Raw genomic sequence first — 15081 nt, 5'->3', positions numbered from 1 at the left:
AATTTTCTTAAAAAATGATGTGTGTTTTACTCTGTTCTGTCCCAAAAGCATCAATTTTCGATTACACTGTTAGATTCAGAGCTTACTATTCCTCCACAGTGTGATGTTAAAACACAAATCCATAAATCACTTTCAAGCAAAATCCACTTGAAATCAAGATTCTGTATTACACCTTTTCCACTGTTTCAAACAACAATGTAAAGAATACTATCGTTTTTTAACTTGGCCAAAAAGGTTGGACTGTGAGAAATAGATGGGGAAAAACAAATCAAAGGCTGAATCCAACAGTTTTTTCCCGGCTTTATATGATCTTCAAAGATGAATATTTGAAGCAAAAATAAGTCTTTTGAGAGTGCAAAGAGACTTATTACCTTCAAGGAGCTCTGTCAAAAGGCTTAGTGTCATTGTAACAAGTATCCCACACTGCTTCCATTGCGTCTTTAGCAGCTACTTCCGAGCAATACGGGTTTCCACGAAGGGATTTCAACACTCTTCTTTTAATACATTCCTTTTGAAAAAACCGTGAATTGGGTTAACACTAACAATGATTCAACAAGTGTTTATAAGAACTAACTAATGCAACATACAGTGACTTACTTGTTCATGCCCTCTTAATTTAATGAAACCTCGCAAAAGTTCTCTCTTGAAATGGCAATCACCGCTTAGATGACCTGCACGTATCTGTGTTCAAGGAATACACACACACAAAAACCTATCAAGAAATATGAAAACAGTTTAGCGCTACACAGTAAAGCTTTAATCTAACATTGAAATCACCTCGCTGCAAGCATGATGAGCACAATTAGTCCAATCCAAGTTCTTGGCTCGGCACTCGTCATAAGCATGGATCAACTCATGTATAACTACTTGGTTCACTTCATCTTGAATGGTCAGATAGTTGCTGCAGACAGTGATCTTGAAGCAAAAAAAAAGAATATAGCAAGATTCAGCATCAAAAGGAAGAAGAAAAATTAGAAAACTGTGTGTGACTGTGTGTGTGTTACCCCTCTTCCTTTAGTGTAACCTCCAGCTACAGGTCCAGTACAAACAACAGCCTTAACGAAATTATCACCAACTCTACACCCAGATTTCTCCATTTGCTCCATCAGAAACTTCACAATTGGGTCTATATATTCAAAACAACATTCAAAAAATCAGACCAAATCAAAGCAATTGATATTTGAGAAACCCCACGAGTCGTCAACTGCTTTGATTTTCTAAAACCTTAAACCCTAGATTGCTCTAATTCTCATGAATTTCTCAGATTTAAAGAGCGAGCTAGATCAAAGAACCAATGGGATTAAGAATCGGAAAAAAACAAAGATTTGAAAAACGGAGATGCTTAGTTAGTCTGTGTGTATATATTTACTTCGGAAGCTTCTCTGAATCATGTCTTGGCATTCATCGATAGATTTTCCGCGTCTTGCTCCTGGGTTAAATTCGGATCCTGAATTCGGAGCTGCTGCATCTGCCATTCAATCTCCCGGTTCGCTTTGAATCTTTGGTTTTGACGGCGGTCGATCTTTTAGAAGCCGGAGATAATCCTCTAATGGTCGGCGAGTGAGAGAGATGACGGAGAGAAACATTAGGGGAAGGGTAAATCCGTAATTTACTTTATTACCCCTTCTTTTTCCTTTTAACGTTGGTAATTTTTTTCTTGTAATTAGTGGAACTTATCTAATCAATTTTTTTTGTATAACAACAAAATACACTTTAGTTATCTAGAAATATTTACACTTTTTAATTTTAAATATTAATGTACTGGATAAACTTGATTTACATTATTTTTTTTCTTGCTTACTTACTAACATGTGTCAAACTGAATCTCATCTAATTTTTTTACAAAATTTCCAAGACTTTAGAGGTTTTTAATACTATTCCAGATGGCTCAAAAACTTATACTCCATTTTAACACAACATATATGAGAGTTTTTATTGTAAGATAAACAATGATGTGACCAACTATTGATAACATGCAGATTGTACAAATCCAATTTCTAGGATATAATCCAATGTAATTATTCATCATTAATTAGACTATATATGTGATTTCTATAGTTTCCAAACACTATAAATATAATTCTAAAAAACACAAAGGAGAAGAAAGTATAAACAAAAACATATACAGTTCAAGAAAATGTCTGCAAAACGGGTCTTCGACAAGTTCGACAAGAACAAAGACGGTAAACTCTCGTTAGAGGAGTTTCGTGAAGCGGCTCTTGCTTTCTCTCCCAAATTATCTCAGGAGGACATCGTAAAGTTATTCAACGAGATCGACGCGGATGGTAACGGCGAGCTAAACGCCGACGAGTTTACTTCTTGCATCGAGAAGATGTTGAAGGAAGTGTTTGATCTTTGTGATGTCGACGGTGATGGGAAGATACCGGTCAGTGATTCCTATGTGACCATGACTAGCATCGGAAAGACATGCACCGAGGAGAGTTGTGCCGAAAAGGTTAAAGCGGTGGATGCAGATGGTGATGGCTATTTAAACTTTGACGAGTTTATGGCTTTGGTAATTGGTGACATATGAGAGAGTCAACCTAAATTGCTTGTTCAGTAATAAGAGTATACATATGTTCTTTCCGCTAATTATATTATATCATTTACAAATAACAACATGCCAAATGTGTTGGCCGTTGGGTCATTAGCCATATATACTGGTATTATAAATATTAATAAAATCCTAAATTAACAGTAATATTAATTTGTCGTCTTTCTTATAAAGATAAGCAAACAACTAGTGGATATTGATCAAAGCTTGATCTCAATTGTATGAAAAAAAACAAAATATATAATATGTGACTATATTTTGTTAGTTCAAATGTCGTATTATTATGTGTATAGAGTTAAATTTCGGGTTAAACAATAAACATAGATGACTACTTTTCAAGAATCAGTTTAATTTCCAAAGCATGTAACATCCACTTTCAGTGTTTTCACATACAAAATAAAACAAATCAAACGTGAATGTGATATATAACTTCAAAATCCTAATACAAGGACACAGTGTTTCGTTTTTTTTTTCACATAAAGTATCAGAAAAAAAAAAAGTAAGATTCAACAAAAGAGTGCATATATAATAATACGAATAGGGGATAACACTGTGTCCATATCCAGAGAATAGAGATTTGTGGAGCAATATATATAGTACATCGGTCTCTTCACTCTTTGTTAATTGGTTTTGAGTTGTATCCCATGTTTACTAATATGGTATCAGAGCCCATGGTAAATTTCTCTCGATTGTGGGTTTATCCGTGGATGTCCAGTCTCACAAACTTCACGCTTTAGATGTCCAGCCCTGAGCATGAGGGAGGTGTATTAAGATATCCCACATCGAAAGAATAAAGATTTGTGGGGCAATATATATAGTACATGGGTCTTTCTACTCATTGCCAATTAGTTTTGAGTTGGATCTCATGTTTACTAATAAGATATCTTCGAGAGGTTTGGCAAGAACAAAGACGGTCAGATCATCTCATGGGAAGAGTTTCGTGATGCGATTCATGCTCTCTCTCCAGCTATTCCTTCTGACAAACTCGTTGAGATGTTCGTCCAGCTTGACACGAACGGATTGTTCGAGCTATCGATATGGATGGTGATGGTTCTATTAGCTTTGAGGAGTTTATGACCATGATGATGCGTTCTAAGAAATACTATGTAGACTATTCCTCTTAAGGTCCCAAGCCTAGAAATTGGTCATTGTAGATAGTTGACGTATGCATGTTGAATTCAAGCTTTTTGGTCGATCTAATTTACCATATACTACTAGATTAGATAAGAGTCTAAATTTAACCGACCTAAAACAATTATTTTGATTTCGAACTAGATGAGCGTTTTGATCGAAGGAGGGGTCAAAACAAAATACAAATTTATGACATGGATAATCTTTATTTGAACATTTTTACTGGATGTAAAATCCTTCAGTTATTTTCTTCTGTAAACTGTAGTGTCAGTTCTCTTAGTATGAATTAATGAAGAATTTGAGTATATAGAAGACATACAACAACGTTGGAGCAATGAGAGACATAAGAGCTTTTCAGAGAATTTACCAAAAAGGCTTTTACTTCAAGGCTTTCAATATATTTCTCCGCCAAAGAGCACTCTCTGGGTCGAACCTCAGCTCCCAAGTAGGCCAGTAATGGAGATCTTGTTTCAGAGTCAAGACTCGTGGCTTGCCGTTAAGATGAACAGTCCTAATACGCACAAACTGCCCGTGTTCTAGCTCCTATTGCAACCAAATCGACAAGCAACTATCTTAGAACAAAATTTAGATCAGAGTAAAAGAATATATGTAATGGCTGCATATAACACTTCTTCAAGTCCAAAGTAATGCAAAGTGTAACTTCTGTAAGGAACGAGACAAACCTTTGTAGCAGCTGCGAATGCGTTTAGGTCAGGAGTCTTCTTCCCATTAACTTCCACGATCCATTGAAGTGCGTAGAGGCCATATCGGTGTGCGGGACTTCCGTGACACCATCTGAGAACAAATTTTGTCAAAGAGAATACCAAAGAAACTGATGAATTCTAGTCGGTGAGACAAATATACTGGTAAGAACCCGGTTTTATGTTAAACCAAATTAAAATTTCATATATAGCTCACACAACTAGTACCTTGTGACATAGACACCATGACCTTCCTCAGGAAGAAATCCAAGAGCACGAACCGCAGGATGGGGATCCTGAACAACGCATCCGCACCAGTTTATCACTCTTGTAGTTCCGTTCCCATCTCTTTTATCAGTTCCAACTACGAGCTCCATTTCTTGGCCCTAACAAACCAACAAGAGACTAAATAAACACGTAGACCTTTTTTCTTAACCTACATTATTTGTGTTAAGAAACTCAAGAAAAGGATACAAACTACTATTGTAAGAGGTGTTTTGATCAATCGACAGAAAGACTAAGGTGATAACAGAGAAAAAAATAAATAATAATATGTCTCAAGAAACAGGAGTTAATGGTGTCACCTGTCGAAGGATTGTTAGACTGAGATTTTCATCGCTGTGGCTACCCTTATCCAATGTTTGGCAAGCAGCTTCGATGTCACTGAAGCATGTAACTGGCATCTTATTGACTGCCAGAACCATGTCGCCTTGTTCTAGAAGGTTTTCAGCTTTTGATCCTGCCAGGCAACCTTTAACTCGCAGAACTTGACGTCTAACAGGATCTTTCTTGACTAGGATCTGTGAGAATCATCAATATAGTAAATCGTTTTGAGAATGTATAATTATAGTTGACTAAGACACTAAGCACAAAGACATGTGATAAAGAATCTACTCAGAAATATAGCGCACAATATAAACAAATGGCTTACTTGGATCCATTCATCACTCAAACCAAAACTCCGAGCTTTTGAGAGCAAAGTAGGATACAGTTCAACTTCCAAAATCCGAACAAGTGGCATCGGTCTACTGACACCATTTATGAGAAGAGCGGGTCCATTTCCACCGGTTATGATTTTTTCAAGGACTTGGCTGATTGCATATATCGGGATACCTCTGACAAACTGATGGTCTTCTGACGAAGTGGAACTATATTTAACCTGTAATCAATTCACAAGAACGTAGCATGTCAGGAAACAATAACATAAAAAATAGGTAAACTGCAAAGTGGGAAGATGAACCTGAGTCGAAAAGCTTCCCCAAATGGCCCGAATCCTTCCCTGCTCATCAGTCAGTGCCCCTGAAAATGAGCTACCAAAGTCTGCAAGAAACAAGTAAAAAACAAAGTGAGATTTGAACATGTCTAAGTAACTAAATTTAATGTCAAAGGCTCTGAATTCCTTACCTGTATCAAGCTCGATTACTTCCATATTAGTAGCTCTGTAGCGGGGAGAATCAGCAGACCCAATGTTTAAGGCTGCACATGGATTGGTTACAATAGATTTTCTTGATGTGGCTTGAAGATTCCTACTCAATCCGACAAGATAGACTGAATCTCCACGTTCCAGTGCAGGTTCTGTTCAGGTAATAGCAACAACATATACATAAATCTTATTAGACAGCTTTTCACAAAAGCATAGTCTATTAGATGGTGATTTCAAACAAGCAATGATGGAACTTTCAAATGGTTAACAACATACCAGGTAGTAGCTCAGCTGCACGAATGACTGAAGCACTGGCAGGACCCATTGCTGACGGATTATAGGCAATAAGAGCATAGTTGTGAACAGGATGAAGAAATACCACCTGCAGTTAAGTTAAGAAAGATCAGTTCTAAAGCTTCCTTCCATGAACTATATAACTCACAGAAAATCTAACCTCTCCAGGAATCTCGACTGGAAAAGCAGCAAACGACAACATAACATCAGATGCAGAAATCGCAACAGTGTTTTTGTCCACCACAGCAAGTCCCATGCTAGAAGAATGATATATAATGATGCCAGTCCCAAAAAAATGTTGTGAGTGTACACCATCAAGACTGCACGATGGTGGCACATGAACCTGTATAAGGGAAATTAGTTTCAACAGATGCAAGTTGCCTTTAATCATAAGAACTACTGTGTACTTTTGACCAAAAAAGGGAAAAAAAGAGCTATAATTACAATCGCATATACACCAGAAAAATATTTAACCAAGTGTTATCACACGTTGTCAATGAAGAAAACCAAATGGCCATTAAGAACCAAGAAAGAAACAGTGAGAAATAGCACACCACATAAATGTATAAAATTTCAACTGCTGGTGAAACAAATAACTTTTGAGAGAAGTTTTAGTCTTTACCTCAAACATGACAAGAGCAGGCTCAATCGCACGCTCAGCCAACGAAGCATTAGCAGACAGTGCTGTTGCACCTTTGAAATCTCTTAAAACTGTATTATCTGTTGCCATTGCATCATCAGATTTAAATTCACTGCCATACAAGGAACCGTTTGCAGCACTTCCATCTACAGAATCATCGTCAACTCTTTGTTTCTTTGCTTCTGAGCCAAAATCATTCTGAGAACCATCCCCACTAGAGGCTGCCATAATAGCTGCAATATCAGTAACACCACGAACATTCACTTCATTCATGGCTTCTGTATCGTGATGGCAGATAGATATATCTTGGGTTAGAGGCAAGCCATTATTACCAATAGATGGTGAAACAGAAGCAGGTTCAATTGCAGGTTTCACATCCCACAAACCGGAACTGTCATTCCGGGTATACAACTGAGGAGGAGCGTACCATTCATGACGATCAATTGTGACTAACACAGACTGCAGGAAATGGAACCCGACAATAAGTATTTCTCATTTGAGTATTATCACAGAGTTCAAAATGAAACATGGACCGCAAGCATGTCAACGACAGAAACGTTGCTAACGCAAAAAGATACACTGTGAAAAAATCATAGTTTTAAAGATAATATTTTTTCCATAGACAGTGATCACAGAGATCTTGCAGCACTGCAGTAGCAAAAAAAGTCATATACTAGGAGCACCGAGAAGAGACGTAATCTTATCACAGAATCAACATATTGTTTGCAAGAATGAATATACTGATATGGAGTAGCCTAACAAGATATCATAATAGATGCTAGAATCAAGTTTGACACGTATTGTTTATAGTGGGTTAGAAAGTCTAGCAAAACGATTTTCAAACTAGGTATATCACCTTCTTGCGATGACGATCAGTGTGAGACATGTATTCCAAGGGAACACGAGCACCCTTGGAGAGCTTTGAAAGAACAGATACTAAATCCCCAAGACCGGAAATGTCCTCATTAGCAACCTTCTTTATGATAGCATGTCGAGGGACCCCAGCTCTAAATAGCATGTATCTGAATAAATAAAAAAAGCTCTTCCAAGTAAATCCAAAAATACAGAGACACGCAGTCATTTACATTCACAATAAGCTCACATGTAAATAATATTGACACATCAGTCAAGAAAGTTACGAGCCTGTTAAGTCAAGAAATGTGAAACTTTTTATGGCGGAAGTAGAGCGGCTTACCCAGGGTCCGCAACATAAGCCAGGCCACAAGGAAAACGAAAATTGCGAGCCTGTTAAATCACAGATATTTTAAGATCAGCTAATGATTATAAGAAAGTGTCAGTGAAAGTCGATGCAAAGCATTTGTTATCAATAAAATATCTAATCTAGCACATTGATACATTTCTCCAACAAATAGTATATTTCAGAGTTCCAAGATCATACAGTTAGGGTTACTATATTCACAACGAGCATGCCAACCAACTAACATTACAGCTAAATATCTTACTTTAGAAAAAACATGTATGCTTTTAATTAACAATTGGCAAGATCGGTACGATAATTCAGTGACGGATAAACCCTAACCCAACACATTATACCCCGACCGTAAACCCTAAGCCATAAATAAACACAACAGTTCCCACCAGTAGCCTGTATGACACAAGAATATCATGCATGCAAGTACAGAGATTTCCAGAAAATATATTTCCAAGTCATAGTTAAGTTACCTGCTGATAAGACAACGGATGAATAACAGCACCGCTTACTTCAAGGAAGTGGTCTGGAGTGATTGAGTGTAAATCCTGAACCTATGGCAGGAAATACATAAACACAAAAGGCTCTTGCTTTTAATCAAAGATGTGAAGTATGAATCACATTTAAGCAGATTTTGAAATCGTAAATAAAAATTCTATGTAAGGTATTGATAAATTCTTTGATTTATCAGGGAAAAACGAAAAGAACAACAAAAAAGAATTTAATGACCAAAGAAAAGAAGAGAGACGGCTACATATATTTTACTTCTCGTCTTTGCATAGTCTTTTACTTTTCAAGTCAGTATGTGACTGGTCAGAAACCAAAAACTAGGCACATAAAACTTAAGTTAGAAATAGAAGAATGGAACTCACTGTTACACTAACAGATAGTGGCTGTCCACCCCTTTCAATCTCCAATTCAAGTATCTGGCCAACACCGTCATCAAGCAGATTCTCCAAGCTCAAAAATTGCGTGAGCACCTGTCATAACAAATAAACAATCAAAAAGCAGATTTTAGGGAAACGAGGAAAAAGGAACTAGACAATGTACGTACACTGATTAATAGGTTCTATGGCCAGGTAATAACAAATCTCTAAACAATACGTTCTTTACTAATGTTGCTGCAAAAGATATCACAATTCTAGATTGCTTGGGGAAAACAGAAAAAACAATTCTCACTAAGAAGATTGAATAAAGACAACTTACTATCCCATTCACACGAACAAGAACATCTCCCGGCTCCAAATGTTTATCAGCAGGGCCACTTGGCACCTACCACATTTCAAGATATAGGATAAAACGTTTCAAATTTAGCCGTCGCTTAAACAATATCTATATTCTTTAAAATATTTATTGTAATGTAAATAACGAAGCAATGCACTCACCACAGAATCGACAACAAGCATTCCCGTTTCCCCAGTTGGAGATGCATGTCGAACCACCTGAACGGCAAAGATATAGCATGTTTTAAGGTCTAAATGTGCGACACGAGGAAAGCTGATGCCCTACATGATGGTAAGACGGAAAAGTATGTACCTGTTCAGTTTCGGTCCTGAGACCAAGACGCCGTATCTCATCGAATCCTTTATGAACAAATGTCATCTAAATACACAAGAAAACAGAAAAAAACTTACATAAGCAACCCCCAGTAATAGATTGAACTTCCTCTGAATCTCTGCAAATCTAACAATCGTTGGAAAGTGAAGAGAAATAAAACCAATGAACTACTTCAGATCCCAAGGATAACCTTTCTATCACCAGCCACAGTAGTCCAGATAAAAGAAAATTTTCACGAAATTCAAGGCATACATTTTCCCTCTAGGATTTGAACACAACATTCACATCACATACATTTAATTGGCATACCATGTAACAGTATGAGTAATTTTTCAGACAAAATACAGAACCCAGCTATTTAACGAAAATAAAGATGTCAAAGTTGATATTCGTGGAAATTTTCTTAACGATACTATGAAGAGTCTCAAAATCAGAAAGGGGAAAAACAAACCTGAAGCGTACCACGAGGAATATGAACTGCTTTTGGCTTATCCGTGCACGAGTCAATGCTTTTTTGGAGAAAACCTAACGCCCTAACAACCTTCCAAACAAGAAAACCATACTTGATCACTAAACTTCAAATTAGTATAGGGTTTACGAAATGATTTGTAAGGAACACTAAAAATGAGATCGAGAACCATGTCTGATTTTATCAGCGTTTCCTACTTGATAGTCAGGGACCCATATATGAAAAGAAAAGATGTCAAGTATAAATGTAGTTTATTTGTCACTAAACACATTGAACAACCCTCTGATGGAGGCTCTACACACTTTTACCAATTTTTAGCTTAAGCAGAAGCTACACAATAATTTAATGTTCTGAATCTATAGGGTTTGTTTCAATGACTAAATAAGTTACACTATTTACTTTTAACTTAAAGAATCAATACGAGTAAACGAAAAAGAGAGACTGCTTACCCGTTGGAGTGGTAGGAAGAAGGCTGATGCACTTGATGACTTGCTGCCAGCATTCAAAGCTACCGCCCTGCCTTGCCAATCGATGACAGGAGAACCACTTGAACCACCTTTAGTACCTGATGCTGCCTATAAACACAGAAACAAATATTAGCAAACAGTAGCGTATGTGTAAGGTTTACACTTTAAATAACAGTAGCATAACATACTTGAATATTGCACAATAAGCTAAGAACAGGAAGTTTTTACCCTAGTTGGTGGACTCGAGATATTTAAAAACAATTACCATTGAGAGACACATTTCGTTGTGGAAACAGGAATAAACCCATAAGCATGACACGACTAAAAAGAAAAACAAGATTTTGACTTGGGGAAGACAGCATGCAATTTAGTTCAAATAAGTTAGTGAGTAAAATTTTAAGTAATAAATATCAAAGAAGACATAAACACTTACTTGCATATAAAACGTATTGAAGTCGTTATAACCATCTCTGCAGCAAAAAAAAAAAAAAATGATTTTACAAAGCCAAGTAGCCAGCCATAAAAAAACTATAAAAGGTACCAATGATATATTATGAATTCAAGAAAATTTCATGCAAGTCTCAAGAAACACTAAAACAACTTTTTATGTTGAGAAATAAGCAGAACTATATAATATGATCAGTGAAGCAGAAATACTTTTTGTAATGTGGAGCATCCCTATCCAACCGCGCAAGAGTACCAGCCAGTATGGAAACCTGCAAATCCACACTCCAGTTAGCAGAAGCGAAAGTTATCCATAAATGCACCTTAATGCACCAACCATACATCAAAATGTATTCTTCTTGTTTCTGCAAGCTATGACAATTAACTTATTCTTCTTGTTTTTGCAAGCTATGACAGTTAACTTATTCTTCTTGTTTTTGCAAGCTATGACAGTTAACTTAGCTAACTTGACAAATAGATAGACAGTTCAGACCTCATACAAAATTTAAATTGAGACACAGCTGACTTGAGTAAGTAGACTGCTTTTATAACATCAAACTGAAAAATACAGTTTAAGATATAAAGGAATCTGACATATTATATATGTTACCTTTTCTCCGCTATCATTTCCAACAACCCTAATTTCAAGTCCAACGGAAGCTGCCTCTGGGGCAAGAGGAATTTCTTCATAAGACAGAAACTGTACTGCACTGGGATCATAAGAAAAGAAGCCAAAATCATGGACCTGAAAAGAATATCAAAGAATGTAAGCCTGATGACGAGGGAAAGGACAAGAAGGGAGAAAAGTAAAATTATTAAGATGAGACATAAATTCTAGCTCCTTCAGATGCATGCTCATTTCAACAAAACACGAACCGCATATGGAACCGTAATAACACAAAAGCAAAACGACGGGCTCTGCCCAAACAAAAACACTCTGGAGTGGGATTAGGATGAAAGACTTACCGGGTCTCTATAAACAGGATAGATTGGGATTTCTTCGCGGTTCACAAACATTGCCTCAGCAACTACTGGGCCTACATTAGAAGAAAGAATATACAAATGAATCACTTGTAACACCTAAAGAGATTCTCTGTCTACTCAAAACCCAGACGCGACCTAGATATTAAAATCAGAACATTGTCTTTTCTAAGCCCAGCTACGCCGTTCTAGATAAAGTTCCGATCTTTATTCTCGACCACCAAAATTAAACAAGTAATAGCACAATTCTAAAGCAAATACAATAACTTCTAAAGCTCCACTAGAGAAAAGTTCTGATTTTTATCGAAGCAGCTGCCTAAACCCCCAACCTGGCTTAACGACATGGCGATTGGTGAGGATGATCCCACGTCGCTTGTCAACGATAAACCCAGTAGCATAGCTAGCACCGGCGGACTCGGTATCGAAGGCACGACAAGCCGTTGTGCGGAGTACGACGACGGCTGGAACAACCTTGCCGAGAGAACGACGCCAGTCTTCGGCGGTGGCAACGGATTCGGTTAAAGGAGGATCGATCTCAACGCACAAGTCCTCCTTCATGCCAGACTCAGTAGCCATGGATGCCTGTGATCCCAATCTCTCCAACGGATCTCCCATTAAGCTTCGGGGGAGAAAATCCGCGGGGGAAAATGGGGTTTAGGGTTTTGGATCGGACCTCTCTCTACTCTCTTTGGAACGAATTGGGGGAAGAAGAGATATATATATATATATATATATGAGAAATCTGATAGAGTGCTTCCAATTAGTTTGTTAAGTATTTTATTAGTACAATGACTTCAATTAAATTAAATATGCTGTTAATTTATAAACTATGTCATAAAATAGGGATTAAATTATATTATATTGTTTTTTGTTTTTGGCAGTTTTGTTTTGTAGCGTAGAATTTGATTATTGCGGAAGAACAAAAAAAAAAACATTATCAGAAAGCTGAACTTTAATCATCAATTTACCGTCATCATGATGGATTAAGTCTATAATAATGCTTCTAAGTTGTTTAAGAAAATAATAATAATTCTATAGTTAGATTATATGATGATATGTTAAATTGATAGTGGAGTACTTGCATGTCTAATGTCAATTATCCAAAAGTCACCAAACTCTCTTTTTGGAATTTGGCTTTTTTAAAAACATCCAAGACGAAAGTCTTTAAAATATAGAAAAACCGGTCGTCTAACAAAATAATCTTTTTAATATTTATACTTTATAAGAAAAGTTTGCATGATTGTTTCAGTTAATGGGTTTATGTAACGTGTTTTTTTTTTCTTTTTCTTTGTGTGTTGGTCGTGATTGTTTTACTTTTACGTACGTGCTTAAGCTTAACAGTCTCAATTACTTATGTTATTTGGTGTTATGTTTTATCAATTTAAAGATCACTGAGTGACTGAGTCTGAGTGAGTGGGAAATTATTGAGTCGTTGATAATTTCATGTTTTTTAAAACTTTACATTATATATCTGTGCTTCGGTTAAAAGAACAATTTTACAATTTACCCAACAAATTAGAGAATAATATATATAATAAATTAATAATTCTCACAGTACACATAAAGATTGCTTACACACCTAATAGCATTTTTTGTTTTCAAAAATTTATAAGTACTCCAAACCCGGCCACAATTACAATAACCAAGAGATGCTTAACCGAATTCTGGTTTGCACTAGAATAATAGCCCCATTGGTAATCTGGCTCGGTTCGGTAGAGTTCCCCAGGCACACCGGTCACGTACATGTATTTCGGCGGAGGTCGAGATGAAGACGACCTACTGCAGTAAGTCTTTCGTGGTGGCAACGGAGGCGGTGGCTGAGCACACGAATTAACGCAAGAGTCTTGAGCCGGTGGCTGAGTTGTAATTGCGGTATGTTCCACGGTCGAATCAGAAGTAGCTTGATTAGTGAGACAATGTAACACGACAAACATGGAGGATAAGACTAGAATCAGAGGTTTGGCTTTCATCATGATCATGCTGATGATTGATGGAGAAATGTCTTCTAAAATCAAGACTTGGAAACAACAATAAAGTTGATATATATAAACACCACGCATGTGCATGTACAATCTACTCAGCGTCATACCTATACATCACCTATATGTATTTGGTGGAGACCAGATCATACACATTACAATTTTTTGGTGGTAAAGTTCTTCGGTTTGAAAAAGTCTTTAGTTTTGATAAGTTCAACTAAACTATTTTGGTAGACTTGATAAATGATATATGGATTGGTCCGGTTGATTTTGACTCCGGCCTACTTTAGGCCCATCTCTTTTTGGTCTTGCTATACTTGACCCTAGATTACACCTATGTAATGTGCATTGGGTGAAGAACCCCGAAAATATTACAGATGTCATCAACAACTTGGTTACCAATCATCTTTTGCGAACGATGACTGAGTTAAATAAAGAGAGAAGAAACCACGTATCCACCTCAAAACCACATGTACAGCTCTCGAACACAACACGTGTTGAAGTGAAAAATAAGAATAAGTAAGGACCGACCCTACGTATTTAAGAGCAAATATTAAGATATAAAACAAGAAGAAGAATTTAACAAGAGAGTGAAATGATTCGCTTGAGTCTCTATATAAACATCACAATCCAACTCTCCTTAATCTTCCACTTCTACTTCTACTCATATTCCATACATCATATCCCTATAACATCCACAAACATTTCATCGCTTTGATCAACTTTTTTACCAACGATGATTCCGATATGCGTGCAGTGCGGAACGGGCGGAAACCCTTGTAGATGCAAAGTGGTAGGACCGACGTTAGGGCTTGTGGCGTTTGTAGCAGCTGGAATAGTGGAATGGCCTGTCGGAGCATTGGTTTATATCTTTAAACACGCAAAGGGTCGCCGCATTATGGGTCATCCGGCCACCCATGTTTACCCCAAAGTCTCTCGTTCCATTCCCATATGATTATGATGACTTCATGATCTCACTTTATGACTTTTGAGTAATTTACTATATTATATGTTTCTAAATCATTTTGTATCTTATCTTTCTTTTTTCCAAGTAATGTACGTGAAAAAATAAATAAAATCCCCGCTTTCAATTTTAAAAGTTGTTATTCAATATCGAGACGAGAAGAAAATTTTTTAACTGAAATAATCGAGACTAATTTAAGTTTACAAATTTCAATTGAGGTAACAAAGTAACTCCAAAAATCATATAATTTGCAATCTAGCCTCTTTT

The 15081-nt window shown here is 36.7% G+C and overlaps 4 protein-coding genes across 6 annotated transcripts; 2 read left to right on the top strand and 2 right to left on the bottom strand.

The window, feature by feature from the left end:
• On the bottom strand, positions 102-1563 carry LOC104763966 (mitochondrial inner membrane protease ATP23-like). Its single transcript, XM_010487381.2, has 5 exons — positions 1370-1563; positions 1005-1126; positions 778-915; positions 598-681; positions 102-508 (listed from the first exon to the last, which is right to left on the bottom strand). The coding sequence occupies exons 1-5, from the start codon at positions 1473-1475 to the stop codon at positions 374-376; spliced, it is 585 nt and encodes a 194-aa protein (XP_010485683.1). The 5' UTR covers positions 1476-1563; the 3' UTR covers positions 102-373.
• LOC104763965 (probable calcium-binding protein CML34) lies at positions 2079-2701 on the top strand. The gene has a single exon (XM_010487380.2). The coding sequence runs from the start codon at positions 2138-2140 to the stop codon at positions 2531-2533; it is 396 nt and encodes a 131-aa protein (XP_010485682.1). The 5' UTR covers positions 2079-2137; the 3' UTR covers positions 2534-2701.
• LOC104763964 (protease Do-like 7) lies at positions 3866-12583 on the bottom strand. Of its 3 annotated transcripts, none has more exons than XM_010487378.1 (25): positions 12201-12583; positions 11857-11927; positions 11501-11635; positions 11104-11162; positions 10880-10916; positions 10429-10554; positions 9962-10051; positions 9490-9555; positions 9339-9395; positions 9160-9225; positions 8826-8933; positions 8427-8507; positions 7939-7988; positions 7600-7765; positions 7076-7202; positions 6726-6976; positions 6264-6446; positions 6086-6191; positions 5791-5961; positions 5627-5706; positions 5318-5545; positions 4971-5186; positions 4615-4772; positions 4369-4480; positions 3866-4228 (listed from the first exon to the last, which is right to left on the bottom strand). In XM_010487378.1, the coding sequence occupies exons 1-25, from the start codon at positions 12484-12486 to the stop codon at positions 4064-4066; spliced, it is 3195 nt and encodes a 1064-aa protein (XP_010485680.1). In that variant the 5' UTR covers positions 12487-12583; the 3' UTR covers positions 3866-4063. The 3 variants fall into 3 exon arrangements, with proteins under 3 accessions (XP_010485680.1, XP_010485681.1, XP_010485679.1); XM_010487379.1 differs by having other exon boundaries at positions 6726-6964; XM_010487377.1 differs by having other exon boundaries at positions 6726-7202.
• Positions 14410-14897, top strand: LOC104763963. The gene has a single exon (XM_010487376.2). The coding sequence runs from the start codon at positions 14587-14589 to the stop codon at positions 14803-14805; it is 219 nt and encodes a 72-aa protein (XP_010485678.1). The 5' UTR covers positions 14410-14586; the 3' UTR covers positions 14806-14897.

Source organism: Camelina sativa, chromosome 19 (assembly GCF_000633955.1).
Source record: "Camelina sativa cultivar DH55 chromosome 19, Cs, whole genome shotgun sequence".
NCBI classification, from domain to species: domain Eukaryota; kingdom Viridiplantae; phylum Streptophyta; class Magnoliopsida; order Brassicales; family Brassicaceae; genus Camelina; species Camelina sativa.
This window is presented reverse-complemented; position numbering and strand designations above follow the sequence as displayed.

Bases quoted from the DNA above. Each gene is read 5' to 3' on its own strand.
- LOC104763966 (XM_010487381.2), bottom strand. From the start codon at position 1,475: ATGGCAGATGCAGCAGCTCCGAATTCAGGATCCGAATTTAACCCAGGA. The intron at 1,127-1,369 runs GTAAATATATAC...TTGAATATATAG, and splicing joins GATTCAGAGAAGCTTCCGAA to ACCCAATTGTGAAGTTTCTG. The intron at 509-597 runs GTAAGTCACTGT...TTTTTTCAAAAG, and splicing joins AATTAAGAGGGCATGAACAA to GAATGTATTAAAAGAAGAGT.
- LOC104763965 (XM_010487380.2), top strand. From the start codon at position 2,138: ATGTCTGCAAAACGGGTCTTCGACAAGTTCGACAAGAACAAAGACGGT.
- LOC104763964 (XM_010487377.1), bottom strand. From the start codon at position 12,486: ATGGGAGATCCGTTGGAGAGATTGGGATCACAGGCATCCATGGCTACT. The intron at 11,636-11,856 runs GTAAGTCTTTCA...TATTCTTTTCAG, and splicing joins ATCCTGTTTATAGAGACCCG to GTCCATGATTTTGGCTTCTT. The intron at 7,989-8,426 runs GTAACTTAACTA...GTGATTTAACAG, and splicing joins ATCCGTTGTCTTATCAGCAG to GCTCGCAATTTTCGTTTTCC.
- LOC104763963 (XM_010487376.2), top strand. From the start codon at position 14,587: ATGATTCCGATATGCGTGCAGTGCGGAACGGGCGGAAACCCTTGTAGA.